General features: G+C 38.0%; 4 protein-coding genes and 3 non-coding genes across 8 annotated transcripts; 3 read left to right on the top strand and 4 right to left on the bottom strand.

Annotated features, from left to right (window-relative positions):
• Positions 1-854: 854 nt before the first annotated feature.
• Positions 855-13,378, bottom strand: LOC117786798 (putative phospholipase B-like lamina ancestor). Of its 2 annotated transcripts, none has more exons than XM_034625193.1 (5): positions 12,675-13,378; positions 4,941-4,996; positions 2,975-3,737; positions 2,795-2,911; positions 855-2,683 (listed from the first exon to the last, which is right to left on the bottom strand). In XM_034625193.1, exons 3-5 carry the CDS (start codon positions 3,232-3,234, stop codon positions 1,096-1,098), a joined length of 1,965 nt encoding a protein of 654 aa, XP_034481084.1. In that variant the 5' UTR covers positions 3,235-3,737; positions 4,941-4,996; positions 12,675-13,378; the 3' UTR covers positions 855-1,095. The 2 variants fall into 2 exon arrangements, with proteins under 2 accessions (XP_034481084.1, XP_034481085.1); XM_034625194.1 differs by lacking the exon at positions 12,675-13,378 and adding an exon at positions 8,706-9,041.
• A 467-nt stretch (positions 13,379-13,845) lies between these two features.
• Positions 13,846-13,918, top strand: Trnav-uac. Its single transcript has one exon. It is a non-coding gene; the product is annotated as a tRNA-Val (tRNA).
• A 1,092-nt stretch (positions 13,919-15,010) lies between these two features.
• On the top strand, positions 15,011-15,083 carry Trnav-uac. Its single transcript has one exon. It is a non-coding gene; the product is annotated as a tRNA-Val (tRNA).
• A 245-nt stretch (positions 15,084-15,328) lies between these two features.
• Positions 15,329-15,401, bottom strand: Trnav-uac. Its single transcript has one exon. It is a non-coding gene; the product is annotated as a tRNA-Val (tRNA).
• A 118-nt stretch (positions 15,402-15,519) lies between these two features.
• On the bottom strand, positions 15,520-18,158 carry LOC117786796 (kinesin-like protein KIF3A). Its single transcript, XM_034625191.1, has one exon. The coding sequence runs from the start codon at positions 18,006-18,008 to the stop codon at positions 15,954-15,956; it is 2,055 nt and encodes a 684-aa protein (XP_034481082.1). The 5' UTR covers positions 18,009-18,158; the 3' UTR covers positions 15,520-15,953.
• Positions 18,159-18,821: 663 nt separating this feature from the next.
• LOC117786841 (cytochrome c1, heme protein, mitochondrial) lies at positions 18,822-20,835 on the top strand. The gene is made up of 6 exons (XM_034625251.1): positions 18,822-18,981; positions 19,285-19,332; positions 19,490-19,638; positions 19,706-19,838; positions 19,903-20,196; positions 20,260-20,835. The coding sequence occupies exons 1-6, from the start codon at positions 18,910-18,912 to the stop codon at positions 20,485-20,487; spliced, it is 924 nt and encodes a 307-aa protein (XP_034481142.1). The 5' UTR covers positions 18,822-18,909; the 3' UTR covers positions 20,488-20,835.
• A 727-nt stretch (positions 20,836-21,562) lies between these two features.
• On the bottom strand, positions 21,563-24,585 carry LOC117786872 (ubiquitin-conjugating enzyme E2 variant 2). Its single transcript, XM_034625291.1, has 4 exons — positions 24,477-24,585; positions 23,300-23,442; positions 22,332-22,457; positions 21,563-22,266 (listed from the first exon to the last, which is right to left on the bottom strand). The coding sequence occupies exons 1-4, from the start codon at positions 24,502-24,504 to the stop codon at positions 22,126-22,128; spliced, it is 438 nt and encodes a 145-aa protein (XP_034481182.1). The 5' UTR covers positions 24,505-24,585; the 3' UTR covers positions 21,563-22,125.
• Between the last annotated feature and the right edge of the window lie 390 nt (positions 24,586-24,975).

Here is a 24,975-nt window from a genome sequence, read left to right as displayed (position 1 = left end):
CTAGAAAAAATCAAAATTGCCATTAGCTTGACAGAAACAGCTATTGTTTCCCCTAAAAACTTGCCAGCACTGGTGTGGAAGACTGCCACCCGGTGCAAACGCTGCCACCCTTTAAAATTTCCCGATCTGGTTCGATTTTTTGTACTTAAGAAACCGAGTACATTTTTGTATTTTTAAATTTTAGTTTTTATCAAATAATAAATCTTTTCTTGAGTTTTTTGCATTTTTAAATTTGTAATTTTTTATCAGTGCTTTTAGCTTGGCCGTCAGTGTTGAGACGGCACAGCTGATTTCCAAATATAGTTGCGGTGCTGCCCATCTGTTCCTATCTATTTGACAGCACTGGTGTGGAAGATTACCACCCGGTGAAAAGACTGCCACCCTGCAAAGTTTCCCGATCTGGTTTGATTTCGAATTACCGAAACATCGTATCGTTCACAATAAATAAGTTCGATTGAACTACCCGCTTAAGTTTTTGCCAAGCATACAAAAGGTGGCGCCACAGTTTTTGAAATGTATGGTAGCCTTGGCTCCCAGAATTTGAACGACTTGTTTTGATTTTGAAACAGCAATTTTCAATTTTTTCTAGCAATTTTACTCTGAAAATGTTTATGTTGGCAGCAGTGCTGCGCCATGCATATAGCAAACAGAGAGTAAAACGTTAATCAACACTAACGATGCCTTTGATCGTACAGACAATTATCGGAAATGTTATTGACACCGTTCACCGATCATCGATTTAAAACGTCAGTTATAATTAAATTTGTTTGTGTTTTCATTTATTTAAAATATTATTACTAAAATTTGAGGCTAGGATGTTACAATTTAAAATAGTATAGACTGGAAGACAATAATTGACATTAATAGACTGGCACAACTAAAATTTATGACTATGGACGCAACACAATTGATTTCTACAAACCACAATTTATCAGCTAGGAACACACAGATGACGAATCTAAAATAACGAATCTAGGACAATTATTGCTTCGCAGTTTTGTTGTCGAGTTTAAAATTCGATTGGAATATGAGACTATTGTGATCTGTATAAAAATTCCAGAGAACTGTTTAGATATAAAGGCAACTGGTGGAGGATTACCACGCCCACTTGGGCGATACCTTGTCAAAGTTCCACTCATCAGGATGTCCCTCATGATTGCCATCATCCACGCTGTTCATGTCGGACCATTTGAAGGGACCACTGCCAACCTTTCTCATGGCTATGGCGCGCATATCATTCCTCACCGAACGGCGCTCTGAGATCAGCTCCATCTCGGCCAGAGCAGCTGCATCATCTATGGTCACACTGAGACGCTCATCGCCAATAGCAGCGGGCGCTGCCTGATCCGCCTGTACCTCGCTCTCTTCGAGCGCTCTGGCCTGAGCATGCTGCAATCTGAGGAAGATTGGTCCGGCAAAGGCGTGATAATCACTCATGCCCAGGCGAGCGTTGTAGGAGAAGAGCTTGAGGTCAATGTTGCCATAGGCAATGGACTCCTCGCCCAGCAGATCGCCGCGAAAGCCGTGCTTGCGCAGATACTTGTCCACCGCCTCCAGATTGGTCAGTTCCGCTTCGTCGGCGGGTGTCAGATTCTGATTCTCGCTGTAGTTGTCACGGGAGATGCCACTGGCATTCTGAATCTTATCGAAATAGGGCAAACCATTAGCCAGCCAGCTGGAGTTACCGGCTACGAGGAAGTTCTCGGTGACATCCTTGCTGTGCATGATTCCCGGCAGCTGTTCCGCTATCCAGACCATGTTCTTCAGCTGATCGTGACGTTGACTGATCGCAGCATTATCCTTCTCATTCACCGCCACTGGAGCATCGTCATGCTTCTCATCGGCGTCCAGTGTGTTGTAGAGATTATCCTGTGCTCCCAGCTTATGCAGATCGACGCTGATCCATTGCTTGGCACCGGTCATCGGATGACGGGACATGGCACGTGCCCAGGTGCGTCGATTCTGAGCAATCCGATTGGCGGCCATGACACGGGCCACAAGTGGCACCATATTCTCCACATTCACATCCTTCCACAGCGCCAGATTCTCGTTCTTCATGCAGACGCCACCGACAATGGACTGCACCTGCCTTCCTTTGACCACATAGAAGTCATCAGTTGAGCCGAGAATTCCCGGGTACCCCGTGAAGGTTATGTCCACTCCGGGCACCGTGTTGCTGCGCGTATCCGGCGAAAAGTGATAGTGGAACTTGTAGCGCTTCTGAATGCGCAACATGGACGAATAGCTGCCGGCGGTGCTGTGGCCAAAGAGCAACTGCAACGACTGTGGTGATTGCTCCTGTCGCATGATCCTCGTCAGCATCGAGGCGCTCGGCAAGAAGAAATTCTTATTGCCCGCTTCGGCAGTGCCATTTGGCAGCACATAGTTCTCATAGTAGATCTTGAGATCCTGGATATCAGCTGCCGCATTCATCAACAGAAAATCCGACAATGGAATCTCCTCCTCCAGGTCCGAGCGAGCACGTTCTGCCCCTCGTTCGTAACCCGACTGCATGCCCTCCAACTGCATGAACACCAAATACAATTGATGCCAATAATGATCGTGCTCGGCATTGGCCTCCGCCTGCTCCTTCAGATGCTCATAGTTCCTGGTCAAGAGCTCTCGCAGCCAATCGCAAAACTTCTGCGAGCTTTCATCCCGCTCGCAGGAGGATGATATAGTGCTGAAATAAACAAAGGATTCTTAATAAGAATTTTTAGCTAGGAAACTTGTAGTTAAGAAATCAAAATTAGGAAACTAAAATAAGAATACTTTAATGATGAAGTGTACTTACTTGGCCCACTGATTGTAGATGTTCTTCCAGGTCAGGGTACCTTCTAATTTGCCAGCAGCATAAGCCTGCACCCAGTCTGGATAACTGCGCTGCGTTTCCACCTCAATTTGTGCCCAACTGAAGAGTTAGAAAAAGGCACATTAACTTAACTGATCATAAGGATATCTTACGCTATCTTACCCGTTCTCATAGACAGAATCCTTGTAGCATATTCTAGCCACACCCTTGGGAATGTTAACCAAATCATTTTGCTGTTTCCAATTCTCAATCTGAAAGCCAACCTTCTTGGTCCAATATGCGGTGGCACAATAGGTGCCATCATATTCTGGACGATCCATGTAACCGACAAAGAACGCACCGATCACCAGCAAACCGGCTCCGATCAATATGTACGTCCCTATCCGCGTTTTTTGCCATGATGCGCCAACGACTTTTAGCATGGTTCCGTCCGTCTTGAAGCTGCTTTCGTACACGATAATCACAAAATAATCAAGTTTTCCTCTTTTCTTCTTGCTTTTTTTCAGGGATTTTTCGAGGTATCTGTCTTTTGGCTGTTACGCTTCACTCGCAATAATTGAGATCGGCTCTGGCGGCGTAGGAGTGTCCCAGTTTGATGTCAATTAGGCCAGGATGCTGGATCTGGTTGCTGCTCCTGCTGCTCCTGCTGCTGATGATGTTGTGAATCACAGTGGCCGCGCTGTCAGGCGAAACGGCCGTTTGGTTCATCGGTGGATGTGTCTCTGCTCTTGGGCAGTATTCCAAACGGTTCTCAATTGAAATTCGATGCAATTTTTTAAATAATTTTTACTTCTGTCGAATTGTTAAGTGGTTGCTATTGTGGTTTTGGGTAATGCAAGTAATGAGCTGCTAGGTCCAGTAGCAGCTGAGCTGTGTGTCTTTTGCAAATGGGTTTAATTTACATAGGTTCAATATAATTATATCCCTGGAAAGATTAGGAGAAATTGCATGATGAGATATAGTAATAAACTTAGATATACAAATAAAATACAGATATATGTATCGAGATCTACTTAAATACCCGCATAGATATAAATATATATTTACAAGTCATTTCTATGACGTCTATTTAAATGAAAAAGGAAATAAAACGCCCATTATTGTTTTACGATTGGTCTAAATATTTATGAAAAGCGAATTCATTGTCTAATGAAAATAAACAATTATCGGTATAATTCGATTTTAAATTTGTCTTTATTATTATTCTAAAGCTGCTACATAAATATCTCGAGTTGAGGAACTCGTAAAAAAAAACTATATAAAACTCATATTTATATATATCTATAATTGATCTTTAAGTACATGTATCTACACTTGATTTAATTTCTTACGCACTTGGCACATTTCCTTTTCGCATTTTCCCAAAAGGTAAACAAATTTTAGGTATTTGTAAAACTAATAAATTATTTTTATGGCTCGCCAAGTGGATGTTGAGTAGCGAATTTTTATGGCAACATCTGCCCCAACAGAGAGGTAAGACACACCTGTTCCATGTTTAACTGGTATATGAGTATCTATGCCACAAGTGCAAAAGGTGTGTTAGGTAAACGAAAGTTAAGCTTTATAGGGCATATCATTAATTATAGATTTAATCCAAAAAAAATATATGCTCCACTTTGAATATCTTTAATATCAAGGTTATGCATTAACATTCCTCAACATTTTAATATGTAACGGTGCCTATTTTCGCAATCCGAATCGCTTGTAATTAGAATTTTCAATTGGAAATTCAACTTGTACTACAAAGCGGAACAAGATAAACAAATTCCAAATAATGCGCATACGCCCCGTCGACTGGTGGGAGGAGAATGTTCTGTATCGAAAATCTTGACACGTGGAATAGCGTAATATTGAGAAAACATCATGCAAACGAATTAATTCAGTTGATTTTGTTGCTTGTCGAAAAGTATCTGTGAGATACATTTAGGTGCCTTGCAAAATTTTAAAGCTGATCAATCAGTCAACACAAAAATACAATGAAATCTAGGGTAAAAAAGTTAAACAACCCGAATTTCTCTCGCTTTCCTTTGATTTTAAGTTTAATTTGTAAATAGAATGATTGCATAAATGTATACTCTAATTTTTAGTATTAATATAAAGATATAAAGAAATTTTGTGTTTGACTTACCTTTTGTTTCCCGGGTCCAGGAAGCTTAAATGTCACAAGTCAACCCATTTGAAGAACTGCAAAAATATGATGGAAATATTGTATATTTAGTCTGGAGTTAAAAAAGCCTATAAACCGGCGCGCCGAGGCGTCTACAACCCAAAGTCCAAATTCTATCGGTCAACTCATTTTGTTTATTATCAAAAATACACGCGTCTCGTGATTTGTCGGCATTTCTAAACCCGAGACAGTCATAACAGCAAGTGATCATCCAGAGCCAAATCAACAATTGAAACCAGTCGCAGACTTTGTTTATATTAAATATTTATTATGTCGTTGCTGCGCACGCGCAAGCGTTCAGTTATTGTGTGTGAAATATGAGTAGGCCAATTGATTGGAGGTCCCATTTGGCTGACGTCTCGTCAAGTGATGACTGAGACATATTAATTGGAGCAGCAGCTACCCAGTTGATATATTGTGATATCAACATTCAGCAGACTATCAAATGATCTACAAGTAACTAGCATTTGCTGGAGAATTCTAATTAAATCGTCAAAGACAATTGTCTGTGATTTATTTGCATTTTTAATTGCAGAATCTCACTTGAACTGTCTGGAAATTCTTATTCAATTTAGTAATAGGTAAAAAAAAACCTGTTTAAAAACATTCTTTAAAAATTTACAGAAAATTTCACGTTTTGTAAATACAATTTTTAGCTTTTCAAAATTTTAGAGTGTCAAAGGGTAAAAGGTTATCAATTTGAAAGTATTTAGCAATTTTAAAATTTAATTGTTATCACATTTCACTAAGAGTTGCTCACCGATTCTCCGGAAACTCAATAATAAATTGAAACCGGCATTCCGACTGAGCTGAGTTGCTTTGGTTTTATAAATATGCAAATATGCGTTAACATTTATCATCAGAATTAAAAAGAAACTGCGTTCACTGAGCAATTTGCATTTAATAACTAGTTGAACTATATTAAAAACAGATCTTTGTAAACAATTCAATCTGTACGTTAACTGATTGTTGAGAGTATAGTTCATAATAATCATTGTCTGACTTGCAATAAACCAAAGGGAAATTTTTTGAATTTTATTTTCGCTTTTGTAAATAAACAACGAAATACAAATTAAAAGAAGTCTTTACCCTTCTACCCTTGAGGGTTGTTACTTTTGGAACACAACTTGAGATTTTGAAGCATCTTGTAAATGAATGATTGTAGGAAGATCAAGGCCAAATAAAAGAGCTGTCAATCAGTTACTGCCAATCAGCTGACAAACACCGTAAATTTAAGCCAGAAGTGCAAACTGAATGACGTCAATAACTAACGGTAAAGTAAATTGCCTAAAATAGACACTAAAGCTTTTAATTCCCATAATCCCACAGTATTTGACGTCTTTTGCTGCCAACTGTACCTAATTAACATTATTAACGTTATCATCTTTGTTTATAAAGTGCAAACAGAGATGTTTTTGCTTAGATGTTGACTGCGTACCTCCCTAGCTGATTTATGGAGTTCAATGTGCGCACCGTGCAGCAATTGAAATTTAAGAACCCCAACCAGATATTAACTATTATTTTATTAATATACTGCAAGCTACTGGCTATAAATTGTCCTTGTTTGTCGACTGATCAATCAACTAAGCTCCGTTTAAATATTTATATTAGACGATAGTAAAAGTCTGTTCCCAATATGTCGACTGTTTCCAACCTATTTTCATATCATATTGATAAGATTGCACTTTTTGTTATGGCTTATGGTTTATGGAATATTCAATCTAAGCATTCCCGAAGCAGCTGCGGTTTTTTAAAATATGATATCATATGTTGTTTACTGGGAACTCAAAAGATAAACAACTAAGTAATCAATAATAATTTATATTTCTATTTCAAATATATTGGCTCAGTCTGTACCTATTAGAGCAGTTCAATAAATTATCTATGCGATTCCTTCAACATTTCATGAATTCTTTGTTAAACAGCCAATAAATTAAATACATATTAAAATGAGTAAAAATTTTTCCAACATCAATAAAAATTTATGAACTTGTTCTAGAAAAATTGTTGAAAGCAATCGAAATGTTTGACTAGGAGATGCTCTGTAATAAATAGACAGTCAGACTATAATTTAAAAGGTGTATATAATTAATTAATATGGGGTTATAATACACAGTGTTTGGAAATTTACAGGGTGTTCAAATTAGCTACCCACTTGCCGAGAACATTTTAAATGTGTTCCAAAAAACCGAAACCCATAACACCACATGAGGTCAATGAAGGGGGAGTATTTCTCAGATCCACGTGCTCCAACATGGCGCCTTCGGCCGATAAATATGTGATAGGTATAAGTATGTACAGTTCCCAGATACCATCAACTTAGATAGGGGCTTATAAATAATTCAATACGCCAACGGTTATTCACTTGGTAACAAGAAAAACACGACCTGTCGCTGACGTGGGAACTTCAATTTATGCTGAATGGAAACAGCAAACTTGGCGAAAAGAATGAAATAAAAAAATTAAATTAAAATGGTATGCAAATTTAATGTGCAATATTGTAAAACTCGTAAGTATTTGTATTGTTTATCAATTACAATGTGGTAGCTACAGTTAAGCGATCCAACTGGCAAACACAAAACGAAAAACTGCTAAATTGGCTGATGCCACGCGTCAGCAACTAGCTGATAAGCCAAGTTTAGTCCGTCAACTGATGACAAGAACAATTTACGATTAAACGAAAAACTAAGTAAATGCAAAAATGTTCTCATAAAATACGGTCTTTATTTTAAAATACAAAGACACGTAATCTTATGCAATTGGCTCCGTTAAAACCAAATCATCATCATTAGTATTATTATTGTAATTATTATTAATGAAATCAAACGTAGTGCACTCCTGAGAAAAGTTCTAAAAAATCCGCAAGTGGCTTACGTTTGTAATCGAAGGCATTTGCAAATATTTCTGCAGAGTCTGCTCGACTAGAAGATACTCCACAAGCTTTCATCCATCAGTTAAGTATACTTTTGCTTTAAGCATAATCAATTGATTCACAGAGATTACATCAAACTAAATCACATTCAGAGAACGCATGCATCGGCAAATTGTCGCGTGATTAACAACTTAGTGAGATTTCAGAATATTAATATACTCATGATTGCAATTAAACACGCAATTTATAAAGATACATTATATAGAAATATTAATATCAGCTGATGTTAATTGTTAATAAAATATTAATCAGCCTTTCATCAGTTGTACAATTTGGATTAACGATGGGACAGATCGACTGATCATGAAAACATATAGACTAGACATGATTACTGGAAAAATTTATGAAACGTAGAGTGAAATCAGTAGCGATTGCACTGGCTATTTATTTAAATTTAACAGTTTCATTGTTATCTAATTTTCACAGCAAACATTTGCTAACAATTCACACTATATTACGATCTACGTTTCCGCTTAAGAACGGCAATGATTTGCAAATTGTAATACTATTTCAAATACAATATTAGCAAAGCAAAGTTAAGTTTAGAATATATTTATTTAATTTGTTTTGCCTTCATTTAACGTATTTTCCTATTCAGTGATCAGCTGCTTTTTAATTCTATTGCTTTTAGTGCAAATGTCAATGCCAATAGATCTATTTTAATTACATATCCATCTACTTATATAAACACATATTTATACAGACAGATCGATAGAACTATGTATCTGCTCTCATTCGATTTATATAAAGCACATAAAGCATCACTTTAGGACATTTACTTTCAGTTCATTTACCTCTATCAATTGACTGTCGTCATCTATAAAAAGTATCTCCAAGATACACTCAGCTGTTACCCACAATATTTATTTGTGACACTCGTTTGTTTTCCAAAATATTTCAAATTGTTTTTATATATTTTATGTAAGTCCAAAAATATTTATTGTGTATTTTTTAATAGATTGTTTGAATAACCGGAAAAATCTGCACCAAAATATATAAGTACAAGTAGCTAAGATATAAAAATCCCGTTAACGTCAATGCTTTTACCGCAAAGTTTTTGAAAATAAAACAAAATTGTATCTCTCGCGCCACTCAACGATCTTGTCCGATCGCCTTGACGTTTCCACCAAAACTGCCAGTGTCGGAATCGGCAAAAACGAACGAGCGGAAAATTCGACAACGCAAAAAAGACAAGGCAACAAAAAAAAACAACTAAAATTTGCGTTGTTGAAAAGCGAATGAATTTTTCAGAGCATGGCCAGATCAAGAGTTCTATTGAACTTGGCCGACTATTTGCCCCTCGCATAATACTAGTATGTGTGGCCTGTCAAGAAGTGCACTTCGATCCAACCACGTGGCAGGTGTGCGATCTCTCTATAAGAATTTAAGAGCTTGATAGACAGTCTAATCACATTTTTGACAACCTATGCATTTATCAGGCTCGAGGCTAAAGGCCACACGTGACCAAATACTAACTGTCAAGCACGCAATTTCTTAAGCCAGCACCTTCAAGTATGAACCCCAGCACCCTGTAAAGTATGAATTTTTGTATTCAACCAGGTTGTTTCTTATTAAATATCTTAATAAAGAGAATACTTTTACTATATTCTTCTGCTTCATATTTGCGCAATTTAATCGTATTTAAATAATGTTTAAATATTAGTTTAATTTTCTCAACCAAATTAAAAGTAGTTCAGGGTCAACACTCAGTTAAAATTCTAGAACATTCAATGAAATTTAGTATATAACCTAGTGAAGTCGTTTCAAAAGTAGTTCGATAAATATTTGAGACTCAGTAAAAATCAGGGAACAACACCGGAACCGTTAACCGAAACTAACCGTTTCATTTTAAGTACTGGAACTGAAAACGTAACCGAATAAAAATTCTCTGTCAAGAAACGAATACTGAAATGTTTGTACCGGTACGGCTGTCGTTAAAGAGTTGGCCGACTTTCAGCTGTCATAACTTGATCAGAACTGAACCGATTTTCAAGTGCAATGCCATTTTGATCATGATTTTGACTCTAAATTAATTTTGCATTCAAATTTTGTTCATTTAAAAAATTTAATTATTTTCGACCAAAATACGGTTTTGATGATAAGGGTCCCCCCTTTGAAATTTTGAAAATTGAAAATTTTAAATCTCAAGTTTTCACTTTTAATCAACTCCTTATATCGTAATTAGTATAAAACAACACCTTAAACTTGATTCTGAGACCTTTCATTTTTTTGTCAAAAATCATGAAGAATTGTATAAAAATTTTGACTTGTAAAGTGACTAACTCCGAAGTCTGACCAACTTCAAACTGTCATAACTTGATAAGAACTGAACCGATTTTCAAGTGGAATGCCATTTTGATCATGATTTTGACTCTAAATTCACTTTGCATTCAAATTTTGTTCATTCAGAAAATTCAATTATTTTCGACCAAAATTCGGTTTCGATGATAAGGGTCCCCCCTTTGAAATTTTGAAAATTGAAAATTTTAAATCTCAAGTTTTCACTTTTAATCAACTCCTTGTATCGTAATTAGTATAAAACAACACCTTAAACTTGATTCTGAGACCTTTCATTTTTTTTGTCAAAAATCATGAAGAATTGTATAAAAATTTTGACTTGTAAAGTGACTGACTCCGAAGTCTGACCAACTTCAAACTGTCATAACTTGATCAAAACTGAAGCGAACTTCAAGCGGAATGACATTTTGATCATGATTTGGCCTCTAAATTCATTCTGCATTCAAGAATTTTTAAATTCGTTATAAAAAATTTTTTTTTTTTAAATTTAGTATATAACCTAGTAAAATCGTTTCAAAAGTAGTTCAATAAATATTTGAAACTTTACAGTGTTACAAATCCTGTTCTAGTCAAGTTAAAAGATTTTGTAGGGCATTTATGACTAATTTCGTCAGCTTTTATTTTTAGCTGCATTTAATTTACTTGATTTTATTTTACATTATGCACATTTAGCGTCATTTCCATGTAAATCTGCTGTCAGTTGACTTTGAGCGCTTTTCCGCATAGTTAGAAACAATACGCCACTCTCTCTTAAAAACAATTAAAATTGAAATGGAAATTGGCATTCATATTAATGCGCAGTTAAGGAGAAATGTTTCAGCTATTTTTCCCAAGAAAATAAATATACTAAAGTTACATAATTTTCACTTTCTTCAGGGCACAATAAATTGTCCGACTTGTAGGGTCAATCATGTTGTTCCTTAATTGACATGGAATTTCCTGCCGCCTTCAATTAAGAGCTAAGTAATTAAACATGGCAGCAATGGGAATTGATGAACAGCCTCGCATTTACATAACTTTAGATGAAATGAGTGCAACAAAGTCATAGAGATCCCAGACTCGAGTTAATTGATTGACAATTGTCGCTCAATATCAAAGCCTTCATGATCGAAGCGACACATAACAAATAAAGTAAGAGAATTAAGTTCTAAGAGGATGTGAGACTCTTTCTCACATTTCCCCCGCTCTTTTTTCTCTCATTTTTTTTCTTTTTTTTTTTGCCATGCAGAAGGACAAGAACCTCAAGGATTTTGACCTCATTTGTCTGCGTATCTTTGAGATACAATAGCTGTTGCTGCTGCTGTCTCACTGTCTGCCTGCCTTCCTGTCTGCTTCGTAAGCCGCCTGGCAACTTCTTGGAAGAGACCTGCCCCCGTCAGCATGTGATAGAAGAAGCCATTGTCGTCTGCCTCCTCTCGTGTCTCGGCTGAGGTTTCAGCTTATTCTTGTTGGCATAGTCGTACTTTTATAGTTTTTTTTTATTTGTTTGTCTTGGTCACAGCCGAATCAACAGCTCAGACAACGTTGAGAATTTCAAGATCTACAATATTCCCGACTCTTCTCTCCTGTCTTCGGTCTGTTGCCAGGCGACAAACGAATGAACGACGATTGTAATTTGAAACGATTTATTGTTGGTTTTCTAGGTCATTAGCTTTTACTTGTGCTGAGTGTGGGAATTGCATAGCATTTAAAATATATTTTTACACATTTTTTATAGTTTTATTAAATGGATTTACCCAAACTTTGAGTAATTCATTATAATTCACTTGTGTTCTCTTTTATCTAGATTCTAGAATGTGAACAGCTCCAACTCTGAATTTAAACTAAATGTCATCTATTTTAATAGGGTTTGTGGCATCCACATTCATTTGTTGGCGCTGCAAAATCTTATCAGTTCTGTGTAGATAAAGAGAATATTCGCAGAAAACAACAACAACAACATGTATGAGCGCCTGTCTGCGTTAATACTTCATTTATTTTTGGATGAACTCTCAGCGAAGACACATCACATGGTCGCCGCCGCATATTTGCCAAAGATAAGGCCCGGAACCATCTGGGAGATTGTATCTGTGTGTTGCCGGTTCGTGACACATGTCAACGCGCCGCCAGCCTCATGTGACCCCATTCACTTGTCCCAACTTGTGGTTGTTCGTAATTCAAGCACTCATAAGCCAAACAAACGCCTGAAGGTCTGTCTGTCTATGCGCATTTGCCGACGGAATTTGCAATAATTAAAAAATATATATAAAAAAATATGTGTTTATTTCAATATGTTGACCTGATTTTCCCTCTCTTTCGCGAGAAAGACAACATATAATTCAAAGTGTTTTCATTTAGTATTAATTTTGAGTGTAGTTTCTCCGCTATTTTCTAATTATTGTTGACAGGCCGGTATTTCGATCAGTATATATCTTATATATGCTCATTATATACCTATACGTATCTAGATAACGTGAAATACTCACCGGAAAATTTGTATTGTTGGTGACTCACGTAAGGTTGAGTGAAATTTGTATGATATTTGTTTTTACTGATCGTAATTTACTTTTAACAATAATTAGTTGTACTTTGCTAATTTGAGGCACTGTTTTTTTGGTTTAACACGAAACGGCTTTATAGTCACACAACGGGCTCGTGTTAATTATCCATGAAGGGCTACATTGGAACCACACTGGGGATTTGACTGGTTTCTTTTGTTGACCCGCTTTCAAAAATATGATTTATTTATATATTTAAAATTAAAATGTGCTTATATGTTTTACGATCTGAAAACTTCGGCTACTGAACTGTTGCTAAGGCGAATTGTCGAAATATCAGAAGGCAACTAACTAATTATAAGTATGTTGTGAGCTCTTTGTGCATGTGTACGCGTATTTGTAGAACACGAGAACGTGGCGTTCTTTTCTTCTATTTTATATAGTTTAATTTTTATTTTATTTACACTGTCGTTTACTCTTTGTTTCCAATACGTATATATTTAGCTGATGCAATTGCACATTGATGTGAAATTGAAAGACAACAACGACAATTTTACGAACGAAAAACACACACAAATTATTTCGATTTCGCTTTTTTTCTGTACATGCGACGGTGAGACGGAGACGTTTTACGATCAGCGTCAACGATTTTCAACTGAGCACGCAACACGTCGTCCAACATAAAACCAACCAGATCCCAAACGAAATCCAACTCAAATGTTGTACTCCCAACCACCAGTCCAACACTGAGAGTAGAGTTTTCTGACTCAATAACACAGCGCAGCAGGGTTGAAGATCAATTGAAAAAGTTTCAATTAAAATAACAAATGAACTACATATAACTAAATTAAATATTGAATTAATTTCAACGTTCAAATCCATTATTTTTTACATCACGATTTAAGAACAAAATTTAAGAAAATAATTAAGTATAGTCTTTTTACAAAAAAAAAAAATGTTAAAATAGGTAATATCCTTAAAGGCGTTGATATCCCATTTTGAACTAAATTGGATTTTGTAGCCTTAATTGTAGTTTTCATTTCAATTACATTTAGCTTAACTTATATAAGGATTTGAGTTATTTTTCTACACTATATGATATAAAAGTACTTGAAGGAAGCCTGAAATACTCCAAAATAATTTACGTATAAAATCAAGAGGTTCCATAGTGTAGCGGTTATCACGTCTGCTTTACACGCAGAAGGTCTCCGGTTCGATCCCGGATGGAACCATCTGGACTACTTTTTATTATTTTTTAATTAGAAATTATTTCACTAAAATATAATTTATATTTTATGATTTTTAAAATAGCATTAATAACAGTATTTCAGTTATTATAATCAGTATCTCACAAAAATTGTTAGTATTTAGATAAGCTATTATTATATTATTATTATTAAAAGACTTTTAAGTAAACCTTAATAACATTAGCTAATAATTTACATATAGTATTTAAAATTTACATACTATCCCATTTAATCTCAATTATGTTGTACAGTGTAAGACGCTCTCTCTTTTTCTCTCTCTTTTCGCTCAATTAGCGCCCGCTGAGTACTATTTTATACTGAAACGAAATGTCACTTCTCTGTACCGCAACAAGCGGCGATCCATTGGCCGATCTTCGTCATAGCAACAACGCCGGCTGGCTCTCTCAGTTTCAAACGAATTGTGCCACTTGCATAATATATATATATTTTTTATATTTGCAAATTTTACTGTTATTTATGACGTCAACACACAGACTGATAACACTCTTGATAGGCGGAGAGAACCAGCAATTGAGTGAAAATACCCCATTTGTAAAACGCCCCTTGATTTGACGATAAGCAACACAAAAAATCCTCCTACACCCCGAAACGAATAAACAAAACGTGTTGCGATAACAGTGATTAGAGATAACGCTTAATGTATGTACTAGTATAATTTATCTACCTGACTGCAGGTAAAAATTATGACTATTTAGCTGCATTGCGAATTATTTACGTCCGCTATGAGCCATATCATGCAGAAAATAGCAACTGCTTTTGTAGATTGTGAATGAAGATGTGAATCATAACGGATTGTTAATAGTCGTTTCATAACTTTGGAATATATTTAACATCCCTTTCTCATTCCACTCATGGCAACTTTCCCTGTAACTGAAAATAAAACAGAATAACAAAATGACGAAGTACGTAATAATTATTTTACCAACTTCCGCAAATAATTATCAAACGGACAGCAGCATATTTTGACTTTGTTGAAATGGCTCAAAAATGCGTGAAAACATTTCATCATTTTTCTCACGCAGTTCGTATTAGGTTTCAGACAAGCGGTTTCCAACTGGTTCCATAGTGTAGCGGTTATCACGTCTGCTTTACACGCAGAAGGTCTCCGGTTCGATCCCGGATGGAACCAAGTGGATTGTTTTTTATAATTTTTTGTTTTACTTGTTTTAAAAATGTATAACTTTTTAATATATTCGTTAATTTTTTATTTCAATAAATTAAGAGGATCCGCTTTCTTTGAAAATTAATAGATGTAAACAACATTTTGGTTTTAATAATAAATACTTATATCATTCGTTCATGTAAATTACTCAACGATTAGTTAATATAAAAATAAAAAAAACAACTTAAGAAATAAAAAGAAATTTTTCCCCATGGTTCCATCCGGGATCGAACCGGAGACCTTCTGCGTGTAAAGCAGACGTGATAACCGCTACACTATGGAACCACCTGGCAGGCTCACAGCCAAACTTCAGTTTTGTTACAAAGTTGATGTATTAAAATTGCTAAGCCTACTTTCCAGGTGCACTTTTCCGATTTTCCACCCCGAAAATAAAACACATTTATTGCTAAATCTTGAGTATTAATTATATTGATTTTAAAAGCAAAAAGCACATTATAATATACCTTAAGCAACTTGCATCTAATTGTAAAAATTATTATGCTTAGTGAGATACAATAAATTAGTATTAAAAATTAAATTAAACGTATTGCACCATTGTTCAACCTAAAAGTATTACACATAACTATTGCAGACACCTATTAAATAAATTAACAACAAATTAAGTCAAAAACTAAAAGTCACTGAGCAAAAGTATTTCAAGAGATAGAAAAGCAAGAGCAGAAACAATAGAAACCAAAACTGTGCACGCAGTCCAAGGACCAGAGAGCGGACAGATACAGATTCGGATGCAGATACATTTTCAGATACAGATACTGATTCAGATACATTTTCAGATTCAGATACTGGTGCTGTCTCTGGGACTAGAGATTGACTGCTTCAATATCGCCTCGCTGTTGTGGGACGCGGTACGCCCGAGGTGCGTGGACGTGCCGACTTGGTTCGCATAGGATTGGCGACGTTGTCCGTATTATAACTGAGATAGACATGCGAGAGATCCACAAAGTCGGGCTCCTTTCCGCCGGTCTTGTGCTCGATGTGCTTGCGCATGTTGTTGCCGGTGTAGGCAACGCATTTGAGTTGCCACTCGCCAATGTCCTCGTTCCAGTGCGTATACTGGTTGATCATCGACTGGTACTCCTTGGGCACATAGGAGTTGAGCACCAGTTCACAGAGCGCTAGTTCTCGGGACAGGCTGCGTATGTTCTCGTAGATGCCCTCCTTTTCCCGCTGATGCTCCTGCTGCTGATCGGCCAGCTCCGACTTGACGCCCATCAGCATTTGCATGACCCGATGGATCTTCTTGGTGATTCCGGTGCTGGCATCCTGTAGTGTGGAATAACGCTCCTCGATGTCAATGCGTTCGGTTGCCTTTTGCTGCAGCGTTTGACGCAATACCTCCTCGGTTTTCTCACGTTCCTCCAGCTCCGCAATTGACTGCTCGAGCAGTTTCTCCTGCGTTTGCGCTTTCTCCAGCAGATTCTCACCGCCCACGAGAATCTTGCCCTCTAGGGACACGAGCTTGTTACGCAGCTGCTCCTGTTCCGACTTGGCATGCTCAATCTCACGAAGATGCTCATTCTTTTTCATGGCCAGCTCCTCCTTCTCCTCATCCGTTTTCTCGCGCTTCTTCTTCAGCTTCTTGCCGTTGGGACTGACTGCGGCTGGTGTAGCAGATTCTAGCTCATTGTCCAGTGGTGTCTCCAGCTCATCATCACAAGTATCTTCCTCCTCCTCGTCTTCATCTCCCTCGCCACTCAGTTGCAGCTCCTCCTCAAAGCTGCCCTCCTCCAGCTGCTTGCGCAGCCGCGCAATCTCCTCCTGGAAATGACGAAGTAGTGCATCCTTCGGCTCCTCATTAATGTGCATACGATTCTGTATGTTCTTGGCGCGGCTCGCATATCGCAGCGTTGAAATTGTTTCCATGTAATTGCAATCCGCCGGACTAATGGTGGCACACATGACCGTCTTGGAGTTGCCGCCCAGTGAGTCCTGCAGCAGGCGTGTCAGCTTGGAGTTGCGATAGGGAATGTGTGTGCTCTTGCCATCCACCAATGCACTAATCACATTTCCCAGCACCGACAGCGACAGATTGATCTTGGTGGCCTCCTTCAGTCGCTGGCCACTCGCCTGTGTCTTGGACTGACGCTCGGAGCCGGCCAAATCCACCAGCTGCAGCTTTCCCATACGCACATGCTGTACTCCTCCCTCTCCCAGTTCACTGCTCTCCACGGTGATGGAGAAGATGGCATGGGAACGAGAGGATTCCTCATTCATCTTGGTGGCGCCAACAGCACGATTCTTATTGCCCAGTCGCATGATATTCTCCAGATCATCCGCATTGTGTACCACATACCCACTGAGATCCTTGACAAAGACACCAATATCTGGACGTTCCTTTACCTCCAAACTCTTGCTCACATCCTTGCCCAGCAGATCACGCACCTCCTCGTTGTAGATCTCCATGTAACTGACCCTCACCAAGAACTTTTGATTCTCCCGCGCCTTGGCAATGTGTCCAAAGATGTGGGCAAAGGCATTGGGAATGATTCCCTTTGTCTGTGGCGAATCCGGATTACCGGACATGGTGTACGTCTTTCCGGTGCCCGTCTGACCGTATGCCAATATGGTGCCATTGTAACCCTCCAGCACCTTGTCCACAATGGGTCGGGCAGTGTCCACATATAAATCTAGTTGATTGGAGCCTCCGTCAAAGACATTATCAAAATAATACGTTTTGGGCGGTTCATTAGCGGTGGCATTTGGTTTCATCACGGTAATGGCCCGATTGATCTTATCCACCTGGATGGCGCTCAGTGCTCCTGTGGACATCTCATTCTTGTCCATTGGTCTGGAGCGCACAACAACACGAACATTTTCGATTTCGTCATCGAGCTGCTGCGACGCTGTCGCCGTTGGCTGCTCCTGCGGCATTTTCGCACTCTGAATCGCTTTCTTACAACAAATAGCAAATTTTTCGGTGTTTGCACTTAATTGATTTCAATGATTAAGACTTTTATTTGCATTTGTTTATGCACCCGTTGCTATGAGTATTATTGCCAATTGGAAATTTCCAACAGGAAAAAGTAGCTGTTTCTGGCTGGTAAGCATCCGAAAAATAGCTGAAATTTTGATGCAAAATAGCCAAAACCATGACGGCACAGCTGATTTTTCAAATGCACTCTGAAAGTAGCCAGAACTAGCTTTAAAATAGCTAAGTTGGCAACATTGCTGCGGGGGAGTGCAATTCTGTTAAGTTTCCAGTCTATTATGTTAAGTGAGGAGTGCAGTATTTAAGTGAGGAGTAGGCTAGTTAAGTCGAGGCGTATATTCTGTTAAACTACAATTTTTAATTTAAAATTACATTATATAAATATGATCATTTTTATGAAGGTTTAGAAGTTCGGCACTCGTCGTTCTAAAAAGTATATCAGAAAATCAACAAAATTCTAGCAAGTACTTTGCAAAAAATTACCAAATTCTAGCTTCAAAACAAAAAAAATTTTTAAATAAATACTTTTTGGAAAACTTACTATTTTTAACTATCGTTTTTTTTTTTTTGAATAGAACGAAAGGGGTGGCAAGACGTTCAAACTATCGGTATATAACTGCTGATAACTGAGGAGCAGTTTATGTTAAGAGCGTGGGCGTTAGTGTGGAGCAAAAACTGTTCACTGAGGAGCAAGTGTTGTTAAGTATGACGATTAGCATGAAACAGCGAGTAAACATCTGCCAGCGAGACCGCAACGACCCAGAGCCAGTGGAATAGATAGATTCGCGCTGCCCTTTAAGTTTCCTTACACGACAAGACGCAGAAAATTGAACTCCGGCCAGCATGGCAGCGACATTGCGAAGATTCAATGGCTTGAGATTGCTAAAATCTACGCCAGCATTGAATCTGCAACAGGTAAAATCCGTCGCCCTCAACACATCATACGCGAAAATTTTCCCCGAGTCCCCCAACAAGACACAAAACTCCAACCGTATACAAATCATTTAAACATTAATTTAACCCATAATGTTCATGCTTAAGTGAAATTCCATAGAATGACTCAAAAAGTGTGCATAATCTGTGATGAATAATTGGGACATCAAGTCCAAGTGCAACTGTAGATTACACCCCGACCCACAATTATGTAACTCCGTGCAAAATTCGTACATGCAATTTTTGCAGAGTTGTCAAATCTAATGAAATCTCCTTTAATTGCAGGCCAAGAACCTGTCCACGGCTTCAAGCTGGGCAAATAACAACAAAAAGGTAAGTACTAGTCAGCAAAACGAAGACCAAGCATTTCATAATAGCAAAACGGACCTAACCTCAAAACGCGTTTACTCTGTCTTCGTCTCTCTCTCTCTCCCATTCTCCCACCGTTCGTCGCTTGTGATGTTTGATGTTGTGTGCGTGTCGTGAACAGCTGATCGGTGCTGTGGGCGCTATTACCGGCGGCGTTGGTGCCTTGCTGTTTGCCCTGGAGCAATCTGTGGAAGCCTCCGGCACCGAGGTGCATTCGCCTGCCCAGCCCTGGAACCACAAGGGTCTGTTCTCCTCGCTGGATCACCAGAGGTAAGAGACAACTCATTTTATGAATCGATCAGATAAAGTATCTATTAAAATTCACAAATGTTTGCAGCGTGCGTCGCGGCTATGAGGTTTACAAGCAGGTGTGCTCCGCCTGCCACTCGATGCAATACATTGCCTATCGTAATCTGGTTGGCGTCAGCCACACCGAAGCTGAAGCCAAGGCCGAGGCCGAGCAGATCACGGTAAGGATCTCCTTACAGATCCCTTATACTGTGCCTTTTTCAAACTCTTGTTGTGAACTCTTAGGTAAAAGACGGACCTGATGATAGCGGCAACTACTATGACCGTCCCGGCAAGCTGTCGGACTACTTCCCATCGCCGTATCCGAATGAGGAAGCGGCACGTGCTGCCAACAATGGTGCCTATCCACCAGATTTGAGCTACATTGTCTCGGCGCGCAAGGGCGGTGAGGATTACATCTTTTCGCTGTTGACCGGCTACCATGATCCGCCAGCTGGTGTGGTTCTCCGTGAAGGCCAATACTTCAACCCGTACTTCCCTGGCGGTGCCATTTCCATGGCCCAGGTCTTGTACAACGAGGTAAATATACAACGAAACTAAACAGGATAAATGTTCAAATTGAAACCACTCTCTTCTGAACAGGTCATTGAGTATGAGGATGGCACACCGCCAACACAGAGTCAATTGGCCAAGGATGTGGCCACGTTCCTCAAGTGGACATCTGAGCCGGAGCATGATGATCGCAAGCAGATCCTGATCAGAGTAATTGGCATTCTTGGCTTCCTGACTGCCATCTCGTATTACATTAAGCGACACAAGTGGTCATCCCTCAAGTCGCGAAAGATCGTCTTTGTGCCCAAGAAGAAGTAGATATGTTTGAATTGGATTTGATTTGACGTGAAGAATTGCAGTGTTATCGCCGTTAAAATAAATAAATCAATTTTAAGCATAAAGCACACATACAAATTCAATTACAAATTCAATAATAATAACAGCTACAACATAACGAAAAGAGGAAACCAAACGTGTATTCATACAATTAAACCAAAACTATGCACGAAGATCAATGGACAGAAGAAATACAGCAGAAAACCGGGGAGTAATACCAACTAAATCAAGCAAAGAGCCTAGAAAAATGAATAATGGAGATTATTACATTTGTCGTGTATAAATCTATAATTCAATTTATGTATTTAAATAAACAATTGAAAACAAAAACCCCATTAATCTTTTTTCACATTTTAGAACTGAAATTTAATATATTTTAAATATTTAAGCGATCCTCAGCAATGAATTTCAAACTCTTTACTCTCTGAAAATTAATGATTTCATTACATTAAAAATAATTAAATTAAGAACATAATTCAATGGTGCCTCAGTCGAAATGGGTTCAAACTTAAATGTTTTGCATTATTTTTCAATATCGAAAAGAATTCACACCGATAACGACTCAATTACACTCATTAATCGATTTGGCTTTTCTTTTTATTGGATTATTAATTGTTTTATTTAGAAGCTTAAATTAAAATATTATTTTAATCATTTTTTTCATCGTTCTGCCCGTTCGACTTCTTCATCAGTTTAGTGTGTGTGTGTGTGTGAGTTTTGTTTATTTGTTTTTTTTTTTTGTATTTATATTTACCGCAAATTTTTAAAGTTTATAAATCGTGTCTAACGTCCCAATAGAAGGAAAAAATAATTAAATTGTTACAATTGCCTCGATTCATTTCTTGTTTTTTTTTTTTTGTTTGGTTTTCTTGTTTTACTACAAAAAATTTACTTAAATTTGTATATAATATATATAATTAATAAATTTTTTAGTTATGCAAAACAATAATTGCGGTTCTTCTACGGCTCGCTGAACTTCTGTTGTTTTACGGATTTCTTTGCCTTTTCATAATCTGCGTGAGTAAAATTATAAATGTAACATTTTGCATGTTGTTTGTTTTGTTTTCATTTTTGTTTAGTTGTTTTGTTTTATTTCTTAGTTAAGAAAGTGATAACCAAACATGATGATATTCGTACGACGCTCGATGACGGAAGGGACGACGACCATTTCATTATTTATAGTGACGTTGCTGTTGCTCTTCTACTTCATCTTCATCTTCTTTCAGTTGTTGTTGTTGTTGCCGTTACACTTATAGTATATTATGCTTTAGTTGAAGTTTCGCTGCTGCCAACGCGCACACACACACATTCAACAAGAACAACAACAATGCAGCTCCTCCTTTCTCTTCTCTTCAACTACTCCTCTACCAACTTTACTCCCACTCCTTCGCTCTTTTGCTCTCTTAGACACTACTACACACAACTCTCGAGGATTGAGGCGACTTACCGTTGCGGGCACGCTCTCTTTCGCAAAGCTCTCTCTTGCACTCAGCTGAATGCAGGTGTTGCTGTTGTTGTTGTTATTGCAGTTGTGTGTAGTATTGTTATTGCTGCTGTTGCTGCTGCTAATGTTGTTGTTATGTTTATAGTTGTTGTTGTTGTTGCTGCTGTTGTTGCCAACTAAAAACAGCTACCTTCTGGCGGTTGTGCCAATTTCAAGTTCTCTTTCATGGTCATAATCCTACGTATTTCCTGAAGCATCGTTTTAATGGTATATTCACGACTCCATCTGGCCAACATGGGCACTGATCTATGATCAACCTGCCAGAAAAAGAGTATTAACAATACTTAACTTGCAATTGTTATAATGAGCTGCTTATACTTACCACACCATTATTCTGATTAATGCAATTAATATTAACTTTTGTTAGAAATCTGAGCGTTGGTGGCTCATCCGGATAACGTTCGCCGCACTCAATCTTAAGTGAATACATTCGATTCTCGAATGGTGTCTAAAAAATATGAATATATAAATAAAATAACCGTGTCATGTGAATTACAAATTTGAATTGGAATTTAAATTACATGTCGATTATACAAATATGCGCATAAGTGCAAGTAGCAAGTATCTGTAGCTGTATCTATTGTGCCCCTTCCCAACTTGAAACTACCAATAATTGCCGGGGCAACACTCACACTCGGCGTTTAGTTGCCTCATCTGGGTGACTCAGCAAGGCGCTGGCATTGCAGCTAACCATGGTGAGTGCATATTCACATATTCACATGATTCATGCCACACTAAAAGAGAGTGCTCGACATTCCAACACAGTACCGAGTGGATGCATTTTTAATCTACACATATTTAAATAAAATATGACTATTCTTAAATCATCTCCTAAACACGCAGCTTATCTTTAAATTTGTTATCAATACTCCTAGTTGAAATTGTGATGTCATAGTATATATTATAAAACTTAAAGTAGTTCAAATGAAATATAGTTATAGTTTATAATGCTTACAACGCTTTATTAACTTTTGTTTATACTCTTTTTGTTAAGTTAATCCATTCTAGAATTTCGAACTTTTATCACTGTTCAATGCAATTCGTTTACTAACTAAACTAATCGAAAACAAACCCTAGTTCAATTCTGTTATTCAACTTCATCCCAACTCTGCATATTTTGCACTTGATTTTGAATTTACGCAATCGAATAGATGAAATATCTATAATCCAACTGATAAGATACATTCGATACGCTGCTTGTTTAAGTGACGTTGTTGGGAATATGTCGTATGGCGTTAGCGATTGATTGGAACCTGGAAGAGGAAAGAGGAGGGAGTTGGGGGTACTTACTCTAGGGGGACCAATGATCATGCCAATCCAATAGGTTAGCGTCATATCATCATCGTTCTCCAGACCCCACGAAATAGTGCCATCGCCCACACCCTTCTGGCCCTGATCCAGCTCCTCCAGTAAGCGGAAATTTCGTGGCACCACTGAAATGAAATTATATGAAAATAAGGCAACTATAAATTTCCATTTAACAAGTCTTCAAATGCGGCTAAAAGGCTATAATTAAGATATAAAGCGTGTTTTAGCGCGGGGTCATGTGTTTTTTTTAGTAGACGACTTGCGTTCTTTCTCTTTCTCTTCTTCTTATTGTTATTATTGTTGTTGCTGTTATTATTGGCCGTGCGTCTTGCGATGTTTTTCCTTCGCTCGTGTGACTTTGCACGCATTTTCGTACGTTCCAAGTGGCAAAAAGAAAATTATATGAACACCTTGCGAAGGGTGTGGTGTTGATTTGGTTAGTTCATTGGTTGCCTGGTTAGGTTTAGTTGTCCGATCCCCCCACCACCCTCTTAATGAACACACACACACAGACACACCAACCCACCGATACACCGACACACACACAGAAACACTCACGAGACATAAATTTTGTCCAAACGCATTTTTGCTGCTGCGAATGAAGATATGCGCAAAATGAATTGGCAAAACAGCGGCCAACTAATTTAATTAGAAATTAAAGAAGCTATTTTGGCCAAGCATAAAACCAAGTGGCTGTGCGAATGAAGAAGAAAAAAACACAAGTGAAAAGGGACACAGTCCATGGCAAGGGGTGTGTGTGTGTGTGCGTGTGTGTGTGGGGGGTGCGGGCGCCTTTGAAATTGTCAAGTCATGAAGCAAAATTAATGCATAGACATTGCAATTGCAGCAGACGAACTAAACTCCATTGGCTAGCTGGTTGATTTGCCAATATGCATTAATATGCCAGCGTTTTATCGGCCGTTTTTTTGCTTTTGCCATTTGCTTTCTTTTCCATTTTCACACCGAACATCGGGGCAGTGGCAGCACTGCGGCCCGTCATCGCTCAATAGAAAAATTGCAGATTTGCGCACACGTTTTAGGCCGCACATTCGCACATTTCGATATCCAAAATTGGCCTACACTTTGCCCATGCTCGCGGGCACGTGCTTTTCAATCAAATACCTTGCCAAATTGTTAATTTTACAAAATAAATTCTTACCAACGCCGGTACTAGATGTATGCGCCATTGTGGTTTACTTGCAACTTCGAATGTACTGAGGCTACAGGCGAGGCTGCCACCCGGCCCAAAGGCTGCCACACTGTTAAATTCACCGATCTGGCATCATTTGCCATTTTGGGAACAATGTCAAAATTGGTAGCTTTCTACTCATTTTTGACAATTTCTTAATTTTGAAGCAAGAATTTCTTAAATTTGTGCAAAGTTTTTGTTGGAATTTACTGCATTTTTTTTATATTTTATGAGAATTAAATTTGGAACTTCTTTCCCCTTGGTTTAAAAAACTTCAAACCTATATTAAAGTGCTTACCTTTATTTTAGTAATTTTAAATTTCAAATTTTCTTAAAATTATAAATTTATTTACTTATTGCAATACCTAAACTTTACATATATCAGTGATTCAGTATTTATTACGGTATTTTATGATGAAAGCTCTGCCATACTTTTCTCGGCAGGTGACACATTCCCTATTATCGATAT

Source organism: Drosophila innubila (assembly GCF_004354385.1).
Source record: "Drosophila innubila isolate TH190305 chromosome 3L unlocalized genomic scaffold, UK_Dinn_1.0 0_D_3L, whole genome shotgun sequence".
NCBI lineage: Eukaryota > Metazoa > Arthropoda > Insecta > Diptera > Drosophilidae > Drosophila > Drosophila innubila.
Note: the sequence above shows the minus strand (reverse complement) of the source record. Positions and strands in the feature narration are given on the sequence as shown.

Coding starts and splice junctions, on each gene's coding strand:
- LOC117786798 (XM_034625193.1), bottom strand. CDS start 3,234: ATGCTAAAAGTCGTTGGCGCATCATGGCAAAAAACGCGGATAGGGACG. Junction 2,912..2,974: donor GATTCTGTCTATGAGAACGG/GTAAGATAGCGT, acceptor CTAACTCTTCAG/TTGGGCACAAATTGAGGTGG. Junction 2,684..2,794: donor ATCTACAATCAGTGGGCCAA/GTAAGTACACTT, acceptor TGTTTATTTCAG/CACTATATCATCCTCCTGCG.
- LOC117786796 (XM_034625191.1), bottom strand. CDS start 18,008: ATGCCGCAGGAGCAGCCAACGGCGACAGCGTCGCAGCAGCTCGATGAC.
- LOC117786841 (XM_034625251.1), top strand. CDS start 18,910: ATGGCAGCGACATTGCGAAGATTCAATGGCTTGAGATTGCTAAAATCT. Junction 18,982..19,284: donor CAGCATTGAATCTGCAACAG/GTAAAATCCGTC, acceptor CTTTAATTGCAG/GCCAAGAACCTGTCCACGGC. Junction 19,639..19,705: donor TCCTCGCTGGATCACCAGAG/GTAAGAGACAAC, acceptor AAATGTTTGCAG/CGTGCGTCGCGGCTATGAGG.
- LOC117786872 (XM_034625291.1), bottom strand. CDS start 24,504: ATGGCGCATACATCTAGTACCGGCGTTG. Junction 23,443..24,476: donor TACATCTAGTACCGGCGTTG/GTAAGAATTTAT, acceptor ATTTCATTTCAG/TGGTGCCACGAAATTTCCGC. Junction 22,267..22,331: donor TTAATCAGAATAATGGTGTG/GTAAGTATAAGC, acceptor TTTTTCTGGCAG/GTTGATCATAGATCAGTGCC.